General features: G+C 50.9%; 1 protein-coding gene across 3 annotated transcripts; it reads left to right on the plus strand.

Moving 5' to 3' along the window:
* The first annotated feature begins 297 nt into the window (after positions 1–297).
* Positions 298–17,413, plus strand: AMER1 (APC membrane recruitment protein 1). 3 transcript variants are annotated; one of them, XM_017512155.2, is made up of 2 exons: positions 298–452; positions 13,853–17,413. In XM_017512155.2, exon 2 carries the CDS (start codon positions 13,951–13,953, stop codon positions 17,356–17,358), a length of 3,408 nt encoding a protein of 1,135 aa, XP_017367644.1. In that variant the 5' UTR covers positions 298–452; positions 13,853–13,950; the 3' UTR covers positions 17,359–17,413. The 3 variants fall into 3 exon arrangements, with proteins under 3 accessions (XP_017367644.1, XP_037588594.1, XP_017367643.1); XM_037732666.1 differs by lacking the exon at positions 298–452 and adding an exon at positions 989–1,163; XM_017512154.2 differs by lacking the exon at positions 298–452 and adding an exon at positions 1,013–1,322.
* Positions 17,414–21,748: the final 4,335 nt, after the last annotated feature.

Here is a 21,748-nt window from a genome sequence, read left to right on the forward strand (position 1 = left end):
CTCCTCACTTTGTCCTCAGGCTGACCTCCGGTTTGGACCCAGGCAAGATTTTCCTCTTAATATTTAGACTTTTCAGGGAAGAAGGCCTGCACAAAGCCAGGCTCACAAAGGATTGGGGGAAGGGGGACTCTGGAGACCTTGGAGTTTCCCTCCACATTCCATAGAAGGTGGGAAATTGGGTGAGGGTTAAACTATGGAAACAGGTATCATCTCAGAGAAGAAAAGTGAAAGCAATCCTGGAAGGGGAGCCCCGGGCTCTGGATTCCAAATTGGCCCACGACACCGGCAGGCTGGGTAACTGCGGGGAGGGGCTTTCACTACTCTGGGCGGCAGAGTCCGGGCAACACGTCGGTAACGGGTGGAAGTTGGCCTTTATGGTATCTAAGGGCCCTGGTGTGCCAGAGAGGAGGACGAATTTGGGGCGCAGGCGCTGCAGCTGACTTTCCTGGCAGGTGAGTCCCTCCTCCGGGTGGCCTGGGGCAGGATCCGCAGGGCCTTGTCTCTACGACTAAGGATGGGCAGGCCGAGGTGCTAAGAGGTTCTGCAGTCTCCCCAAGTTCCTCAACCTCTCTGCCTCGTTACTCCCCCCGGCCTCTAGCTGAGGAATAAACTGCCTGGTGGCGGCCAGGGCACAGTAGAGCGAATGCACAGCGGCCACGGAAATGGGAGTGCGTGAAAACCGAAACCGAGCTCCAGGGATCCGGTGAACCCCATCCGGGCAGGATCGTCTCCTTGAGGCCACTGTACAGCCACGCCACTACCCGCCGGGCGTGGGGGCAGGAGAGGGGAGCCCCAGCCAGGGGTTCCGCACCCTCTCCGCCCCCTGCCAACACCACGCCCGCACTTATTTGCATTTAAAGAGAAACGCACCAAGGAAAACAGTGGGCGGGACGGGCACGCCTTCTCACCATAGTGATTGGGTCATGCCCCTGCCAATCAGGACGCAGATGCCCCACCCGGTGGCGATGGAGTACGGGGGGGAGGGGGTATGGGGGAGCTACCCAAAGCCTGGGGAAGGGGAGTCAGTGCAGGAGGTGACTGGAGCCGCGGCGGTAGCGGCAGCAGCTGCGGTGGCGGCGCTCTTAGCCGCGGCAGCCGAGGCTGCAGCCCGGCCCAGGGCGGCGCAGCGGACAATAACCGGGCTGGGAACCTGACCGGGCCGGGTAAGCGTTGCGCACAGCCAGGAGCCTCCGCCTGCCCGCGGTCGGGTGCATTCCCGCGTGCTCTGCTCCTATGGACTGGAGGAGTGCACTGAGGACTGGGAGGGTCGGAGTCCCGGTCTCTCGCCCCTCTCCTTTGGAACCCGCTTTGCGGACTGTCGGGTGAGAGGCCGAGTGGCCGTGAGTCCCCTGGGCACAAGTGACCACGGCTGGGGGGAGGGGATTGGGGAGGGCGGATAGGCAGACAGGCTAGCTTGGGCCATCCCTCCCGGCTCTCGGGGAAGGCGGAGATGGGCCCGCACGTGCTGCCGCACAGTCCCGGGAAGGGCGCCTCCAGCCAGCACCCCAAGCCGTGCATTTGTAGGCCGGGAGCTCCGCAGCTTTGTTTAGCACGTTTGCTGGAACAGCTGTGTTACACGGGTACTGCTCACCCCGGCTGCCTGGCTGCCGCCCCTCCCCTCCCCTCCCCTGTGCATCTCCAGCCTGTCTGTCCTTTCTGCGGACTCAAGCTGGCGTGCTGGCTTGGGCCCGACAGAGACCGGCTTTGGCGTAGATTAAGACATCCACAGACTGCCCCCTCCTCTGAGGAGTTCAGTTGGGCCTGTGGGCTGAGCTCAGTTGCACACTTCCCTTCAGAACCTTGGCCTTGCGGCCCCAACTAGCCGCGCCCCTCCTCCTGGGCCTCCAGGCGCATCTGGCGCCCGCCCCCGCGGTCGGGCAGGCTGGCTGGCAGCCTGGCTCTTGCTGGTCCTTGGGTTAGAGCAGCGGCGCAAGCTAGTCCTTGAGTTAGAGCTGCAAGGCCGCTTTGTCTCCCCCCTCGCCTCACCTCCTTTTCCCTTGGAGGATACTGGCCGCGTTTTTCTCTGGAGCCTCCCGTTTAAAAATAGCGATGGACACGGCGTTTGGGCGGCATTGCCTTGCCAGAGGCCTAAGGGGCCGTCATTGTAGTACAAAACGCATCATACCATCTCTGTGTGTACAAGAGAGCTAGCGGGTGGCCAAACCCTCCAACTTCGCAGTTACTTAACATACCCAGCCCGCCAGGCCGCTGTCATTGTCTGCTGGAGACACTTCTGACACTGGTGACCGCCCGAACGCTGGACTTTGCTTGGGCTCCCCCAGTGGTGAGGGGCTGCGCCGGCCACATGCGTCACAGCCCAAGCACCTAGGCGGCGGCTGGACTGGCCCCGCAGAGCTGGTCTATGTTTGGCCTCGCTCCCCTTGGCATGGGCCTTGGGGTCAAGGCGAGCCTTGTTCTGCACAGAAATACCTCCCTCTGCGGCTCTGCCTGCCTGCTGCAGCAGCATGGGCAAGGTGGAGGGCAGGGCACTGCACTGTTGGGCTGCCTGCCCCACTGGGATTCAAGCAGAGCCCCCTCCCCCAGTGCGGCTCCCCTCATTCAGCCCCACCCACTGTACAGTTACTGCACCACGGTGCACCTCTGGCAGTGAGCTCTTAGGCCTTTCTGAGGAATAGGACAGAGGAAGCAACTGAGGGGCTTGGTAGGCTCTTCTTGGACCTTTGATTAACCTCTTGTTTGGAGAGCCCTGCGGCCTGCAGGGCCCAGGCAAAGCTTTGGCATCTTTGAGGAGGGGCAATGAGACCCAGTAAATCCCTCAGTTGAGGGAAGGCTAGATATGGACTTTTATGACAGGAGCCGGGACCACAGATATCACACTACAGTCACCCTCCTCCCACCTTGATTAGGCCCCAACACAAACCTCTACTTGCAGCTGGGCATCTCCATCCCAGGGCTGGACCTGCCCTCTGCCTTGTCTCAGGCCAACAGGCACCTAATGTATGTGCTCTATGTAACTCCCTTGCCCACGCTCAAACCCACTCAGCCTATACCTGTGCAAATCTTCCTTCTCAGACCCCTGTTCTGGGCCTACCTTTTCCTTGGTGCCTTTTTTGCCTGGGTCTTGCCCACCCATGTTGCCTTCTTTCCTCTCGGAACTCCTCCAGGGCTGCCTACTTCTCCTGGGCATATTCAGGCTTAAATTATAATAGGAGGCAGACTATAATTAAGTTGGCCTGCCTCTGTTTTGTCTCTCTGATATCATGGATGTCTGGGTTCTCTCAGAACCCTTTGGAGGAGTAAATAAAACCTGGACCTCGGCCACAAGCCTCTCAAAGCCAAGTGTAATGATTGTTCCAGAAGGACTTGCTTTCTTTGTAGAGTTTTCGAGAAGACCTTTGCCTTTCCAATTTGTGCTTAACTTGATTCATATGAAAGTGACTAGAGAAATGGTACTCAAAGCTGAGATATGTATTGACTGTGCCTAATGAGGACGAATTAGAAGGGGGATGATTGCAATTACAAGAAAAAGAAGTTAGGATATATCCTCTCGCAACAACAGGTTCAGGATTTGGAATGCTCAGACCCCAGACTATGCATGTCTTTGGTTGCTGATTCATGAGCCTAGAGGCAAACTACGGGGAGAGAGATCAAAGATCTGTATAAGCAGGGGGATCGTCCTTGGAAGCTGCCAGAAAGTAGAGGTGTTTGGTAGGCAAAGGGTAAGCAGACCTAGGAATGGGAGGGGAGAGAGTGGTTGACAGGCAGGGAGAGGGGAGTGACTGAGTCTATTCTGGTTTAGATGGTGTGGCTCAGAGGTAGAGAAGAGGTTGAGGCTCAGTGGTGGGGTTTCCCAGATGCCAGGCTGTGGAAAGGCAATCTGATCCTTTTAGGGGAAGGGGACATCAAAGAGTAGGGACTTGGCAGGGAGTTGGTATTTTTTTATATAAATATGCTGTAATAAACACAAACTTTTTGAATGAGATTTAGAATGGGGTCTTAGAAAGGGATCAGAAGCATGCTGCAAAGTCAGGCAGGTAAGAGGCCACCTTTGAATCTGGAAATAGACCTGTGGGCAGGCTACCTCCAAAAGAAAGTTTTAGTATGTCAGCCTCCTCTTGGAATTGCAGGGAAAAAGGCAGGAAGAAGTAGGAAGCTGAGCATAAATACCAACATGGTTGGGTCTGAGAAGTGTTCCCCAGGCCTCTGCTGATGGGCTTTTGTTGGTCCTTGGGTTAGCACCAGATTGAACCCCTGTGCTTACAGATGGGAATCCTGAGCCTTGGAAAGCAACAGGGGCTTGCTTAAGGTCACACAGCTATTTAGGGATAGACTGCTGCTTCCTGTACAGCGCCCTTTTCTACTGTGTCCAGTGGAAAGGGCTGCTGTACAGGAATCAATGCAGATCTCATTAACCATCACCCTCATCTTACCTCCCTCATTCCCTAAGAGGAAAGGGGGACTGAGTTAACTTGGGAGCTTCATAAGGGGAACCTCTCTGTCGTTTCATGTCTCTTTTGCCTGTTGGTCTTGGTCTGCAGCTTTGCTGGGACTAAACATTTCAGAAGGAGAGGAAGTAGTTAGAAGAATTTGTCAGTCTAATGACCCCCTCCTAGTATAGTGGAGGTGTTGGGGAGAGATAGCATGGGGGAAAATGCCAGATATAGGTGAAGGGGAGGAAGGCAGCAAATCACACTGCCACGTGTGTACCTATGCAACAATCTTGCATGTTCTTCACATGTACCCCAAAACCTAAAATGCAATAAAACAAAATAAATAAAAAAATAAAAAAAATTCCTCAAGCATGGTGGCTCACACCTGCAATTCCAGCACTTTGGGAGGCCTAGCCAGGTGGATCACTTGACCCCAGGAGTTCGAGACCAGCCTGGGCAACATGGTGAAACCTCATCTCTATGAAAAATACAAAAAATTAGCCTGGAGTGGTGGTGGTGTGCATCTGTAGTCCCAGCTACTCGGAAGGCTGAGGCATATGGATCTCTTGGGCCTGCGACATCAAGGCTACAGTGAGCCATGTTCACGCCACTGCACTCCAGCCTAGGCAGCAGAGCAACACCCTGTCTCAAAAAACAAAATTTCTCAAGAACTGTTACATCTCCACTTTTGGATAGTGTGTATGGGAGAAACAACCCTGCTCCGCTAGGAAACAGCAGCAAGCCTGGCAGGTAGAACCAAGAGGGAGAAGGGGTTTCCAGCCCCCCTTGCTTAACAGATAGGCTACCTGAGGCTAGAAGAGATAATGTCCAATGTTATTTCAGTTTCCCTGCCTGAATCCTGTCTGGGCAGATGCAGTGGGTGATAAAGGGTTAAGCCCCCATGGCAATATTTCATAGCCTTTCTGTGTCACTCATTCCTGGGTCACCTGCCTCATTGTCCAGTTCATTCTCAGGGCTATTCTGAGCCTTTCATGCTGTAGTTAAACCTTGCATGTGTGTTTGTGTGTATGTGTGTGTGTTGGGGGAAGGAGCTGAGAGCAGCAGGCCGCCATTGCTCTTCTGCTTAATAATCCAATAGAGATTTCATAGACATTAAACTCTCTCTCTCCACCCCCAACTTCTGTTTTTTGAATTAAATAATCTCAGAGTCTTCCATCTCCACTGGTTTGTCTTATTTTTCAAACCTGTGCATGTATAAGTGTATTTCTAGCAAAGGCAGGCAGGGAAACCAGAACCACTACAGAGGTACAGGTGCCAGCCTATTAAGAGTACTTTGCTCCCTCCACCCTTTTAGAATTAGGGGAAAATATGAACAATGGAGAAAATGGCCTGAGGGGCATGGTGTGGTCATAGGCAGGCACACTGCTGCTGCAGGGGCCTTTGTGACCCTTTGGTCTGCATTTTTTTTTCATCATAGAGCTTTCATTGCTTTCATCTCATACTGTTTTTTCCCCCTGCTGGGCTTCCAAGCAGATGTGGATACTAACCTTCCATCCCCAGTCAGCATGCCTTAACCCTTCCTCTCCATCTGCTCGGCCTTCTTGCCGGGGGCTGTGGCTCTTTTCAGGGGAGTGAGGAGTGGCATGACCAGTTCTGGGCCCCCTCCTTTCTGGATATATTGGACATATTCACAGGCCAGGCCCAGTGCATTTTGAAAGAGCAGAATGTTGAGAAGTGATGCAAGAAGTGAGGCTGGGCTACAGTGCACCTCTGTCCTGAAGTGGTGAACTAGGTCCAACCAGCTAGATAACAGGTCTACCAGTAAGACCTAGGACCCCCACAGCCGATCCGGTGTTCCTTGCTATGCCTCCTGACTCAGCAGCCAGTAGAAAACTGGGCACAGGATCACTCCCTCCTACCTTTCAGGGCAATCTGGAGCAAGCAGACTCCCTGGTCCAATCTCCCATTTCTAGATGAAGAAACTGAGGTCCAAAACAGGGAAAGGATTTGCTCAAGTTTACACAGAAGTCCAAAGCTCCTGGTCCCCAATTCAAATCGAGTTCTTCCTCAAATCAAATTCTCCTAGTCCCCTCCCAAGCCTCAGTTTCCTCACTTGGCCTTTCCCACAGGGCATGGTTAGTAGAGGGGAGTGGACACATAGGAAAGTCAGAGGCCTCCATTGTTCACTTGGCCCAGCTGCTCCTCTGTAAGGTTTCCTCAGCTGCTCTGTCACATCTGTTTCCCTGGAGTTAGCTCCTCTCCTGTTCTTCATTTGAACAGGGGGTGGGGAAGAGTTGGTGCATGTCTGATCTCACTCTCTAGCTGGTCTAGTACTGACTTAGTTGAAGCCTATGCAGGCAGGCATGGTACCCACCTCAGATACACCTCTCTCTAAGAAAGTTTGGGAGCCTGGGATGGGAATGTTAAGTAAGAGCCCTGTCATTCAAGGGAAGCTGGGCAGGGAGGGGACCTCAAGAGCTTGAGGAGAGACCTGGGGCACTAAGAAGACTCACCAGGAAAGCCCATTTCTAGGGAGAGGTGGTATGTGGATTACCACATCTCCCAGACTGGGCAAGCCCCTGTGTATTTGGGGCTGGGGCCAAGAGGCAGAGAAACAAAGCTGAGAAACTTGCAAGGGGCACTCAGGGAGAGCAAGCCATCAACATCAGACATAGAGGTTTGGCCCTTATCCTATAGGCAATGCATAATAATTTGGTAAATGGAGGAGTGATGTGCTGAAATAGGGGTTGTAAGAAAATGAATCTGGCAACAGTGTACAGGATGGATAAGATCGGAGCGGGGAGCCAGGGGGTTTGCAGCAGGGAAGGACTAGAGGGAGCTCAGCTAAGAGGTTTGTGTCACCTTTGGAGAATGTGGGGTGGCAGTTGAGGTGATGGAGAGGAAAAGGTACCTGCAAGTGGCCTCATTATGAGAGCCGTTTATTGAATATCCACTTAGTGTCTAGTTATCAGTTTGCTTTTACATTGATCATCTCTAATTCTTACCACAATCTTGCATGATAAATATAATTTTCTTCATTTTACAGATAAGGCATTTGAGTTTCAGAGAGGTTAGGCCACTTTCTCAAATCACACAGCCAATAGAAGGTGAGGCTGACATTCCAGTTCTGGGCCAAGAAACTTCAGCTGAGTTAGAATTCAGTTGAATCAGCGTTGTTTGAGCTCCTGCTATGTGCTAGATGTAGTGACTGTAAGATGAAGGAGGGTCCATTTGAGAGAGATGAATGAATTACATGAAGCTCAGTATGTGAACAAATCAGTTGAGGGGGCTGGTGGGGGAATAGGGGCAGAGGAGAGAAGTCCCAGTTTGGGGTCTTGCTGCCTCTGGAGTTGGTGAGATGCCCCCAGGCAGGAGGTGCCCCTCAGCAGGAAGGCTGGAAATTAGAGGAGGAGTGGTTGCAGGTGTAGCTGAGGGGGCTCTGCCAGCTGCCTCTGCAGCTCCATCAGAGGATACCAAGCCAAGCAAGCCTTCCTTCAGGCCCTGAGCAAAGAGTACTTAGCTATGGGTTTTAGAAATAGATCATTCAAGTTCCAGATAATCTGAGAAGTCATTCTCTTTAAATAGCTCAAATTCTGCATCTTTGTCCATGTTGGCAGGTTTCTGGTTTTGGGGCCACTCAAACGTATCTCTTAAGGAAAAGGAGAGTAGAGTGACATGTCCTGTAGTTTGAGAGGAGTGGTGGTGGGGTTGCTGGTGAGGAGAGCAGCCACAGGCTGGGTTGTTGGCCCCTGCATTCTGCTGTCAGCAGGCTTTCTGGAATGTGTTTTGCAGGGCCCGAACGGTGGCAACCAGTGAGGACTGGAAATGCTGCAAAGAAGGCTTAGCTGGACTGGAACAGAGGTGGGATGGGAGTGGGAGATTATAGTTCCTACTGATATGAGGGGAACCTTTGCAGTTCTGTCACTCAGTCTTCCTCCTTTGATTGGTGGCCTGCACAATACAGCAGAGTGGCATGAGACTCAGACTCAACAGTCCTGGGAGCTAGTGTGGGTTTGTCACCATTGCACTATGTGACCTTGGACAAGTCTTCTCCCAAGTCTAGGTACAGTTTCCTCCTCTGTGACAAGGAGTTGCCATCCCCCACCAGGCCTGATTAATGGGTGGCTGAGGAGGCAAATGGGGGTTGCGGGAGTGGGGTAAATACCCTGAGGGTAAAGCGGTGAATACCCTGAGGGTATTGTCGATTTGCATTTCTTTTGATGTTGGTACTTTTAGCTGACTTTGACCTGGGCTACAGAACCTGGCTAGTTGAAAGTCCCAGGTAATCCTTGGCTGCTAGCCAGTTGCTGACTCTTTTAAGTCCCTGAATATCAAAAGTTGGCTGAATGAGCAAGTAAAGCCTCCTAAGACATCACCACACAGTTATCCTCATTTACCATTTGCCATTTGGGGAAACTGAGCCCCAAGGAGGTTTGGTGACTTACCCACAGAGCCCTAGGGAGCACCCTATTCAACCCTGACTGAGATGATTTTACTTCTAGGAATTGTCCTACCATAGTTTGAATAAAATATGAATAAAAGTTAGTTACTATAATGTTTTGAGATTCTGCAATGTAATGCACTTGATTTGGTCATTATGTGCATTGGTTTTACTTCTTACAATAATAGCCTTAAGAGGTAGGCACTCTCAATAGCCTCATTTAACGGTTAAGGAAACTGAGGCATAAACACATGAAAAAACTTGCTGGATTTCCCCTAGCTGGGCAGAGTTGATTCCAGCGCAGAACTGGCCAGCTCTTTGGAGAGCCATCCTCACCATTTTTTCCATAACCAACCCTCCCCAGCATACAGAAGGGCAGGTGGACCTGAAGTGGGCTTGCCTCCAGGAAGACTGCTTAGAACAGGCCTGAGGAATGATAGCTGGTCAAGGCCATGCCTCTGGAACTACTGCATAAATCCACATGCTTCTCTTTCTTCCCCTAATTCAGCCCTATCTAAGTTGGCCAAGCTGGCCCCAGGAAGTGGATTTGGAGCAAGGCTCATGTTGCAGCTGTACCTTCTCCTTGAGAAGGGTCTCTAGGGCAGGTATGTGGTTGGCCTACTGCCTATGTTTTAAGTGAAGAGGAGAAGGAAGAAGCTCTTCCTTTGTAGCCAGGCTTCTACTGGCCTCAGAATGGCCTGAGGGAGGTGGAATGGCACCAGCAACTTCTATCACAGCATACTTTCTGTCATGATAGCAGCAGCTGCAACAGGCAGCCCCTGCAAGGGACCGCAGAGTGGCTTGGGAGGGTTCTCTTAATCCCCAGGCCACCCGAAACTCAGCTACATTGGTTGAGAAACATGAGGGTTTTGGGGCCCTGCATTTGCAAGTGCCACTTTCTTGGCAGGACCCCCAGGGAAAGCCAGAGCCAGCCTGGGGGACCTGCAGAATCTGTCCTTTGCTGTCTCCTTTGCTTTCTGCCCCACCACACTCTCCTGGTGAACTCCTGTGGTCCTAAGTAAAGAAAGACTTCATAACCTATTGAGGAAGGATAGCTTTGGCACCAGGTTGAGTAGCAAAGTATGGAGAAGAGGCCTGGGGCAGAGGTAGCTAGGTGGGGCTAGGCTAGGGAGCTACCAGCTATGGGTGACCCTGCCACCCTCCTTTTCAGTGTTCTGGGTGACATAGGCAGAGACACTGTGAATGGCTGTGGGGGGACATGGCTCTGGGAGAGAAAACGCAGAGTACCAGTTTAAGGTTGGTACCTGCCAGCAAAGATGACCCTGGGCTTGGTTAGGAGAAGGGTCTGAACTGGAGGAAGAGAAACTCCATCCCAGGGACACCCTGCTTAGTTCATCTGTCTCCCACAACACACACAGAGGGCTTTTCAAACCCGTCTTAGCAGAAGAGTTTGTATAGATTCATGCACCTCTTTAAAATCCCCTCATTGGCTGGGCGCGGTGATTCATGCCTGTAATCCCAGCACTTTGGGAGGCCAAGGCCGGCAGATCACAAGGTCAGGAGATCGAGACCATCCTGGCCAACATGATGAAACCCCATATCTACTAAAAAATACAAAAATTACCTGGGCGTGGTGGTGCATGCCTGTAGTCCCAGCTGCTTGGGAGGCTCAGGCAGGAGATTTGCTTGAACCCGGGAGGCGGAGGTTGCAGTGAGGCAACATCGCGCCACTGCACTCCAGCCTGGTGCCTGGCAACAGAGCGATACTCTGTCTCCAAAAAAAAAAAAAAAAAATCCCCTCACACCTGTCTCCCCTTAACGTGAGCCAAGGCAGCTAGTCCCTTAACTTCCCACAGTGAATCGTTTTCCCAGATGAGCAGTCTTAAACACACAGTCTGTTGCTTCCTAAGAAACTGGGATCTGACCTGGAAGGAGTAATAATAAGAGTAATGACAATCCTCCTCATTTGCACTGTACTTCACAGTTTATAAAGTGCTTTTTTGAGCCCATTACCACATCTAATCCTCACACCACTGTAGTTGGAGTGGGGAGGTAGAAGGATAGGCAGAGGAGGTGTTTTGATCTCAAAATAGCTCACATGTACCTGAGTCTCAGCAGGCTACATTGGCCTGTTCAGGGTCCCTTGGCAGATGGGAGGCTGACATGGCCTGGACTCCAGCCCTATGGTTCATGGCTCCTTCCACAACACACTGCAGCTCCCTGTGGCAGGAAAGGGCACCATACAGAGAGAGGTGGGTGGGCTGCCCTCTACTCCCACAGAGCATAGGAGCAAGGGAAAGGGAAAGCCCAAAGAGACTGTCCTCCAACTGGGGCATCAATGTTCTGGAAAGTAGCCTTCTTTGTGATTCAGTTTGCCTAATCCCTCTGTTCCCAGGAACTCCAGCCCCAAACCCAGCAGGACAAGTCAGCCTTTGATTCACAACGATGTCTAGGCACATAAACTTTTTCACTTGGCTCTTAGGTTTTCCCTGAGGCCCAGACATACTTACTAGTTTCAAGCACCCCTTCCCCTAAATCACTGCCATGGCCACTCCCTCTTCCCTGACAAGACCCAGACTGAATGCCACCTCAAGGCAGCTTTTCACAGCTTATGGAGTGTCTTTCTGCCTTTCACATTTATCTCCGAGTATGTTTACCAGGTGTAAAGAATGACACTCCACCAACCAACTTGAGAAATAACGGGCTATTCTTGAAGGCAGTGGTTCCCGACCTTTTTGAAACCAGGGACCTGTTTTGTGGAAGACAATTTTTCCACGGACAGAGAGGGAGTTGGTTTTGGGTTAAAAATGCTTCATCTCAAATGATCAGGCATTTGTTAGATTCTCATAAGGAGAGTGTAACCTAGATCCCTCGCATGCGCAGTTTGCAATAGGGTTCACACTCTTACCAAGAATCTACTGCCTCTGCTGATCTGACAGAAGGCGGAGCTCAGGTAATGCTCACGTCGCTCTCCTGTCTTCCAGTCACTTCCTGTTGTGTGGTCCAGTTCCTAACAGACTGTTACATATAGGACTCTTCTGTTAGCCTAGGAGCTTTCTAGAAGCAAAGGCTGGGAGTTCTCCCTTCTTTGCCTGGCCTGCAGCACTGAATTCCAGAAGGGAATAGAATTTCACAAACAATTCCAGTACTGCCACCCTAACTCCCCTATCCCCAACACTGTGATGATAACCTTAGCAGTAATTTTAAGGCTGAGGTAAAAATGTGCTGTGGAAAATGGGGCATTCAGAAATGATAGGGCCCCTATTCCCACCAGACCCAGGGGCAGAAAACTGGGTAATTGTGTGTTTAGGTATGATTGTGTGTGTATTTGGAGGTGGGAGGGGGCACTGTCTATTGTAGGGCTATCAGTTGCAGGGCTGAGTTGGACCAGTGTGATGTCAAAATATGTCACAGAAAAATTTCTAACCTGAGCAAATGGCAATGTAGATCTCTCCACAGAGAGGTTCAAATGAACACCTCTTTTCACTTGCTCTTTTCTTTTCTAGATAACCAGCTGTTATCTTGCTCCAGTCTTAATATTCAGTTATGCAGAGTGTTCTTGATGGAAGCTTGGATGATCACATGATCCAAGTGTCATGACAAGCAAGGCAGCAGGCACAAATTAATATTTGCAAGACACAACCAGGGCCTCCAAGGCTAGAGTATAGCTGCCAGCCTCTTTCTACCCTCAGTGCTGGTCCACAGACTTCCATTTCAAGTGAATGTGTGAGTCTTATTACTGTGGCAACCAGTCACAGGCCTGGTGTCCCGGCCAGCTATTCCTGGACCAAGAGTACTTACCTATCTCTTTCTTTCTTCCTCTTTCTTCCCTGCCCATCCCCTTCCCCTTCCCCTCTCCCCTCTCCTCCCGGATCTCCCATCTGCTGGTGGCTACTCTACAGAGAGGGAACACATTGGTGAGGGACTTCCCAGGGAGGGGTCATCAGGTTTTAGCAGGCTGATCACTGAGCTAGCCGATGACCAGAGTTGCAGAGGTATGTTGTGGTGGGTAGTAGCTATGTCTTGTTTTTATTCCATCTCTGTTGGTATTTGGTCATTTGGAGAATTGAGAGCCTTGACCAGAAGATGTGGCTTACATCAGGTGTGTTTATTTAAAAAGCCATTGGGAACCTATCTCACATGCCAGGAATATGAATCATGCAGTGCCTTTAGGGTTCCCTTCCTAGATAGGGAGCTAACATTTTGGGGACAAAAATGTTCAGAGGAGGAGAGTACAGGAGAACAGTCCGCCTCATCGTCTTCAAGTGGAATTTGGGGTTCCACTGATGACCACATTAAAATGTCTTCCCAGCAGGACAGCCAATAGAGAGTCTGGCTTAGATCCACCCTCATATCACCTTTCTGAGGAAAAGATGTTGGTAGGCCTCTTGAATGGCGAATATTGAAGCCCAGAACATACCTTTCTTGAGACTCCCATTTCATTCTCTTAGCAGGTCCTAGATTGCAGACCTAGTTTGCGGATCTGTGAGGCTCCTATTCTGAGATTCTGAAGGCCTGAGCATGGTTCTGCAGGCAATTTAGGAAGCTGTGGACAGGAAGTGAAACTTCGGGTCCACTTTTCAGTCTCAGACAAAATGTCAGTGAGAGCCCAGACTAATGTGAAACTGAGGCCTGAATCTAGTGGAACCCTGTGAGGATTCAATGGACTGTTTTGCCAGATGCTTTCTAAAAATTCTGTGATGTTAGAGCCAACACTCTTTTGCCTTTCTTGTCTCTCCCTATCCTCACCCCCTTTGATAGTTGATAATACCTCTTACAGCCAATAGCACCGCTAGGCTTTTCACACATCTGCAGATCCCCTTACCCAGTGTTCCCCTGAGCTTAGGATTGTTTGAAGGGAGTGGACCCAGCAAGATGGCAGGGGGTGAAGGCTTCTTGCTCAGTGTAGAATTTTGCTGCCTTGGGGCCCAGAGGGAGCCGGCCCAGCAAGCCAAGCATATGGAATAGATTAAGATTTGCTCCGATTTTCCCTTACTTTATTCCTCATTCCACCCAAGCCTGATGTCCCATGAAAGCAAACCCAACCTGGATGCTTGCTCACCAGTCTCTCTGTCTTTGTCTCTCCCATCTCCTCCAGACCCCACTGTGATGCTTCCTGATTGATCATGTTGTAACAGTGCCTGGAAGCCTGAGGCTGCATTTCCAGCTGGGCATACCTGAGTCGTCCACATCATCATGGAGACCCGAAAGGATGAAGCTGCTCAGGCCAAGGGAGCTGCAGCCTCTGGGAGTACTCATGAACAAACGGCAGAAAAAGGAGCCAAGAACAAGGCAGCTGAAGCGACAGAAGGACCAACTTCAGAGCCATCCTCATCTGGCCCAGGTAGGCTGAAGAAAACTGCCATGAAACTCTTTGGTGGCAAGAAGGGTATCTGTACTCTGCCTAGTTTCTTTGGAGGGGGACGGAGCAAAGGTTCTGGGAAAGGCAGCTCCAAGAAAGGTCTCAGCAAGAGCAAGACCCACGATGGCCTGAGTGAAGCAACCCATGGCCCTGAAGATGTTGTTAGTGAAGGAACTGGCTTCTCCCTGCCTTTGCCTGAGTTACCCTGCCGATTTCCCAGCTGTCAAAGTGCCCATGGGGCTTTGGAGACAGGCTCCAGATGTAAGACACCTGTGGCTGGAACCACAGAGAAAGCTGGGGCTGAGAAGGTTCCCTCTATGTCCAAGCCAAAGAAAGGTCTAAAAGGCTTTTTTAGCAGTATTCGCCGTCATCGGAAGAGCAAGGTCACTGGGGCTGAGCAAAGTGAGCCAGGGGCCAAGGGGCCTAAGAAGGCCAGAGCCAGGCCTCATGAGCACGTGAGCTCAGCCCCTTGGGTGCCCTGCTCTGAGGAGAACTTCCAAGGCCCTAGAAAGGAAAATGCTACCCCTCAAGATGTCCCTGGGCCAAAAATTTCTCCAACACCAGAGCCTTCTACACCAGCTACTGAGACAGTGGCCTGTAAAGATCCAGAAAAACCCATGGAGGCCTGTGCCTCAGCACATGTGCAACCCATGCCTGCCCCTGAAGCCAGTAGCGTAGAGGAGCCCCATAGCCCAGAGACAGGGGAGAAGGTGGTAGCAGGAGAGGTAAACCCACCCAATGGTCCTGTGGGTGACCAGCTGAGCCTCTTGTTTGGGGATGTGACATCCCTGAAAAGCTTTGACTCATTGACAGGTTGTGGCGACATTATAGCAGAACAGGACATGGACAGTATGACAGACAGCATGGCCTCTGGGGGCCAGAGAGCAAACCGAGACGGGACCAAGCGAAGTTCCTGCCTGGTGACCTACCAAGGAGGTGGAGAGGAGATGGCCTTGCCAGATGATGATGAGGAGGAGGAAGAAGAGGAAGAAGAGGTGGAATTACAGGAAGAAGAAGAGGAGGTTAAGGAGGAGGAAGAAGATGATGACTTAGAATATCTGTGGGCAACTGCCCAGATGTATCCAAGGCCCAATATGAACCTGGGTTACCATCCCACCACATCCCCAGGCCACCACAGTTGCATGCTCCTTGACCCAGTTAGGTCTTATCCTGGCCTATCCCCTGGGGAACTTCTGACTCCTCAGAGTGACCAGCAAGAGTCTGCCCCCAATAGTGATGAAGGTTATTATGACTCCACTACACCTGGATTTGAGGATGATTCAGGTGAGACCCTGGGTCTTGTCCGCAGGGATTGTCTGCCCCGAGACAGCTACAGTGGAGATGCCCTATATGAGTTCTATGAGCCAGATGACAGTCTTGAGAACTCTCCACCTGGGGATGACTGCCTTTATGACCTCCATGGTCGAAGCTCTGAGATGTTTGACCCCTTCTTGAACTTTGAGCCCTTTTCTTCCTCCCGGCCACCTGGGGCAATGGAGACAGAGGAGGAACGGCTAGTGACCATCCAGAAACAGTTGTTGTATTGGGAGCTTCGGCGGGAGCAGCTTGAGGCCCGGGAAGCACGTGCCCGAGAAGCTCAGGCTAGGGAGGCCCACACCAGGGAGGCCTATACTCGAGAGGCTCATGGCAAGGAAGCCTATGCCAGGGAGGCCCACACTTGGGAAGGTCATGCCAGGGAGGCCAGAACCCGAGAAGCCCAGGCCCGAGAGGCTCGTTCTAGAGAGGCTCAAGTCCGAGAGGCCCAGATCCGACAGGAGAAGCCCATCTTAGAGTATCAGATGAGGCCCTTAGGCCCATCAGTGATGGGCCTGGTGGCAGGGGTATCAGGGGCCTCGCAGATTTCCCACCGGGGAATTACCTCAGCTTTCCCCACCACTGCAAGCAGCGAGCCAGACTGGAGGGACTTCCGTCCTCTGGAGAAGCGTTTTGAAGGAACCTGCTCCAAGAAAGATCAAAGTACTTGCCTGATGCAGCTCTTCCAGAGTGATGCCATGTTTGAGCCAGACGTGCAAGAAGCAAATTTTGGAGGATCTCCCAGGAGGGCCTACCCTACCTATTCCCCCCCTGAAGATCCAGAGGAAGAAGAGGTTGAGAAGGAAGGGAATGCCACTGTGAGTTTCTCACAGGCCCTGGTAGAGTTCACCAGCAATGGGAACATCTTTTCCAGCATGTCCTGCAGCTCTGACTCTGACTCATCTTTCACTCAAAACCTCCCTGAGCTGCCTCCCATGGTGACCTTTGACATTGCTGATGTGGAACGGGATGGGGAAGGCAAGTGTGAAGAGAATCCTGAGTTCCACAATGAAGAAGATCTTGCAGCCTCCTTGGAAGCCTTTGAGCTGGGCTACTATCACAAACATGCCTTCAACAACTACCACAGTCGATTCTACCAAGGCCTGCCCTGGGGTGTGAGCAGCCTCCCTCGATACTTGGGACTTCCTGGCATGCACCCTCGACCTCCACCTGCTGCTATGGCCCTCAACAGGAGAAGCCGCTCCCTCGACACTGCAGAGACCCTGGAGATGGAGCTCTCCAATTCCCACTTGGCCCAGGGCTACTTGGAGTCTGATGAACTTCAGGCCCAGCAGGAAGATTCAGATGAAGAAGATGAAGAGGAGGAAGAAGGAGAATGGGGCCGAGACAGTCCCCTTTCCCTCTATACTGAACCCCCAGGGGCCTACGATTGGCCTGCTTGGGCTCCCTGTCCTCTTCCAGTGGGGCCAGGCCCTGCCTGGGTAAGCCCCAACCAGTTGGACAGGCCTTCCAGCCAGTCTCCATATGGGCAAGCAACCTGTTGTGTACCTCCTATGACCACGTCAATGTCGCTATCAGTGCCAGAGTCTAGAGCACCTGGGGAATCCAGGCCTCAGCTAGCTCGTCCCTCACACCTACACTTGCCCATGGGCCCTTGTTATAACCTCCAGCCACAGGCCTCCCAGAGTATGAGGGCCAGGCCTCGAGATGTGCTGCTGCCTGTTGATGAGCCCAGTTGCTCTTCAAGTTCTGGAGGCTTCAGCCCCAGCCCTCTGCCCCAGGCCAAGCCTGTGGGCATCACTCATGGCATTCCTCAGCTGCCCAGGGTCCGGCCTGAGCACCCCCAGCCTCAGCCCACTCACTATGGGCCTTCCAGCCTTGATCTATCAAAGGAGAGTCCCGAGCAAGGTGCCTCTCTTGCCACCAGCTACTCCTCCACTGCCATGAATGGAAACCTAGCCAAGTAGTTAACAATTCTGGAGTGAGAGCACGGGGCCTGAGCATGTGAATGGGGATCAGGGGTTGGGCAGAGGGGTGGGAGGGTGGGGGGTTGCTGTTTAACTTGAAAATCCTTTGGGCCAAGGAAAACTCTTAGGAGTTTTCACCTTAGTTTTCCCACTTCCCTCTTCTGCCATCTATGGCCACGTTCAACTCAAGTACATCTGCCCAGGGAGGCTGCTGCTGCTACTGCACTCCAGTTTTTGCTTTTGGGGTTTCTTCTTGTGACCCACGCCGGGTTTGGGATGCTGTAATTTTGTGCCTATTCCAGTTGCCAAGTTAGTGATTATATATATATATATATATATATATATATATATACACACACACACACACACACATATATATATTGTATGTATATACACTATACACACACACACGGCATATGTGTGTGAGTGTGTGTGTGTGTGTGTATAGTGTATATAGATACACACCNATATATATATTGTATGTATATACACTATACACACACACACGGCATATGTGTGTGAGTGTGTGTGTGTGTGTGTATAGTGTATATAGATACACACCCACACAAACACACACACTCATACACATATATAGCATGCATCCTTTACACAGGCTAAACCTTTAGTGCCCCCTGCCCCTTCCCCGCAATAAATGATGAACCACTGATTAGCAGCCAAGTCTGCACTGCCTCCTGCTTGGGGATGGGGGGCTTATTTGCTATTAACAATGTGAAATTATGGTACAGATCCTCCCCACCCCTATTACTTTTGGCCTTGGCGTAGCTGCCATCATTACATCAGATGACTATAAGCTATTCATCCCAGCTAGCTGTCCTTAGAGAGGATCAAGTAGCATGTGTCTCAATGCCTATTGCTGTGGACTTTGGCATCATGACCAGATGGGGGCCTTTTAGCCTGTTCTGCCATAGCTCGGGTTAAAGACAAAAACACTAATCCTCTTGATGCAGTGGTAAAATTTATCCATTTGCAACCAGAAGATAAAACAAGGTTATATTGTGGACACTGCCATAGAGTCTTGAACTCTGGAATGATAGGATTTTTTTTCCTTCTTCTCTTAAGCCTGTGACTCCCTGAGTTGCAGATGCTTTTGAATTTTTGTTCTTTTTTCCTCTAAAGGTAGTTTTCATAATCTCATCACAAGGAACACGGTCTTTTAATTGAGATAAGCGAAGAGAAGCAACCTAAATTAGGCTTGAATATAGGGGCTTGGGTTTTTGTGGGGTTCAGGGGAAAGATAGAAAATGAGGGTCCATTTTTCACAGCCAGCAATAGAGGGGATTTTAGACTTTGCGGAGCTTGAGGTATCTCAGTTTCTTAAAAGAGAAAACTATTCCCTTCTCAAGCCTCCCAACACAAAAAGTTCCTTTAGCCTTGCCCACCCCATCATTTGGACTCTGAAATAAGGGCCCCAGGCTTGTACTTCCAAGACAGGATACCAAAGGCATCTCAGCTGCTGTTCTGGGCCCTTTAAAGAGCTTTCATCTTCCAATTAGTCAAGTCCTTAGCATCATCAAAAGACAGGGCTTCTTGGGAGGAAAGAAAGACTGTGATCTACCCTCACTCTGCCAAGCTTCAAGACTTGATTTGCATGGCAGTTGCAGCTCTTTATGGAATGAATGGCGCCCTCTCTTCTCCTGCATCCATGCAGTTTTCATATTAAACTAGGTTGGAAATACTGATAGGGAAGAGCTCGCTGTCAGGAAGACATTGGAATACGCTAATCTTGCCAAGCTCAACCTCTCATTAATCACCCATAGGAGAGGGCTCCTTTTACATGTCTTTATTGGAAATGGCATCTGGAACATTTTTTGCTTGGCTTTGTTCACTCAAATTATGATTATTGCATCCCCTGCCCCTGCCCCACACTCCACCCATCTCTAGGCCTGTTGAGAGAAGAAGTCAACAGGGTTCTTGCTATTTCTGAGATATGGCAATTTAGCTTGGGAACAGATGCTGTTTGCCCCCTAAGTCAAGGTGACTTTGTGGGCAAACTGTTTCTTGGCCAGGGGATGTGTCCATGCTGGTCTTTGTCACCATTTCTCAGATTGGGGTTGGCCCAGTGCCCTTACCCACAAATAGCAGACCTGGCTGGTAGAAGCTGCACCACTGGAAACACCACATGAATTTGCATGGCACTAACACCACCCCTCAAGAGACCCAGACCAGCTCTTCAGGCTGACTTTGGCTACAGATACATTGTGAAGAAATGTTATTGGTTGTGGAGCTGAAGAATGAAAGAGGGTAAGGAAGGCCCTCTTTACCCCAAGCACAGCATTCCGAGAGAGAAGTGCCCAAATTCCAACTTTCTGGCCTCTTACCAAAGCTGCTCTGGGAAGGTGGGGCTGGAATTGGCCTGGCTGTTTGGCAGGAAGTAAACACTCACCAAATGCCTTTACAACAGGGAAAACCCCACCTCTTGCCTCTTCTTTCAGGGCAGCTTGAGCTCCTGTTTGCATGTGGACTGTGCCAGCCACAGCAGGCAGTAGAGCCATTACCAGCCTCAGACCCTGCTGGAGAAGGGCCACCAGCCTATCTGGGAAGAGAAAAAGGAGGTGGTCAACCATTGGCTAAGGGCTGAGAGCTGCCCTCAGGGTCAGAATGGCAGAATGAGGCATTGCCTCTGAGGGGCACTGGCATAGCCCTGACACACTTTGATGGGCTTTGGAAGGTCACACACCACAGAGTAGGGCCTGGGGCTGAGTGAGAGTTCATGGTTTGGACAGCATTGCTGCCTGCAAGTCCCTTCACTGTCCCAGCCAGCCCAGGGACAGGATCCTTACCACTGAAGTGGGGCAGTCAGGATATGTGACTGCAGAGGCAGGTTCCTTTGAATCTCTAGAGCTGAGCAGTTTATGGTTGAAACTCAGCTGCAGCTTAGAGGAGGAAGGAAGACCTGTCTGGGGACACATGGTGATGGCAACACAGGGTGATATTGGGAGAGCCAGCCAAGCTTCAGGCCTCTTTCCAAACACAGACCAGCGCTGTCTTGGGTGGGAGCAAATATGCCCCAGACCAATAAAACTGTTGATATCATGTCCACACCTCCAAGACTATGACTAGATGAACACCACGTCTCCATTGCAAGGTCCTGGAATAACGCCTTTGGATGTGACTTTAAGGGAAAATTGTACTTAGTAGAAGCAGCTGCCTTCGTCTTGTTACCCAATAGGCCTAATGCCAGGCAGCTGTGATCCTGAGACTTCCCAGACGAGACTAGTCCTTGGAGGACCAGTGAATGTGGAAAGAGAAGGCCAACCAGTGGGCCTCTCCCAGGGCCAGGATGCCAGCTTCTTGCTGCTTTCGAGTCCCAAGGAAGCCCTGCCTTGGGGCCCAGTTAGAGCCAGCCCTACCTATCTGGCTTCAGCTTGGGTACCAGGCCACAAGACTGCCAGGATAACGGCTTCAATAAACACCGGTCTCTCTCCCTCCTTAGTCCTATGCCAAGAAAGGAAGTAGCTTCACACACTCAGGAGGCTGGGGGCGTACCCTTCATCCTGCTGCCAGCAGCTTTCTTACCTGTGCCAGTGCCACCACCCGACCTGCCCTCAGACCCCAGGCCCAGTTGCTAGAGGGAGGCATGGGGTTTAGCAGGGAGACTTCAAGTTTACCCATGTGTATGTTGCATTCAAGTTGTTTTTAATATATATATATATATATATATATCAAAAGTCAATTATCTATTTTTGTATTGTTTGCATTTTATATTCATGGAAAACAATGTTTATCAATTGTTCTTTTCTGATTTATTTTTAAGCGGTGCTGTTTACAGTTTTAAACAAAACATAGATGACACAAAAATTGCTGCTGCTTGTGCAGAGGGCTGGCATCTCAACTGCCTAGGGCCCTCCCTCTTTCCCCTCTCCCTACCTTAGCTGTATCACACTGTCCGTTCCCTCCCCACATGATAGGGACAGCAGAAGATGCCCAGGTACTGAAGACAAACGCCAGTTGACTCAGGCGTGTGGAACCTGGTAGACAGCTTGTCATTTTCTGGCTTTATTTTATGTTTTTCTTCTGAACCCTCCTTCCCTATGTCTAGATCTTCTGAGGGTACTCATGTATTTTTTTTTTTCTTTTTATGTTTTGTGCTTTTGTTTTGAAACCAGAGTGCCCATATCATGCTATTTGTCTCGTTGAGTTTCTCCAAAGGAGCATTTTGGGGACATTCTCCACCCAATGGGGAAGGCAGGGGTTTTCAACCATGTCCCCTTTCCCCAAGATGTTGTGGGAGACAGATGGCAATGATGCTTGCACTATCAGGAATTTACCATCTCGTTGAGGAAACCCTTGCGTGGGACTTCCCAGGAGCTCAGTTGATTGTGACATTTGCCCAGAAGAGGCTTTGGGGAACTCCTTCACCCCTCTTGCT

Source organism: Cebus imitator, unplaced genomic scaffold (genome assembly GCF_001604975.1).
Source record: "Cebus imitator isolate Cc_AM_T3 unplaced genomic scaffold, Cebus_imitator-1.0 Scaffold463, whole genome shotgun sequence".
NCBI classification, from domain to species: domain Eukaryota; kingdom Metazoa; phylum Chordata; class Mammalia; order Primates; family Cebidae; genus Cebus; species Cebus imitator.

Coding starts and splice junctions, on each gene's coding strand:
- AMER1 (XM_017512155.2), top strand. CDS start 13,951: ATGGAGACCCGAAAGGATGAAGCTGCTCAGGCCAAGGGAGCTGCAGCC.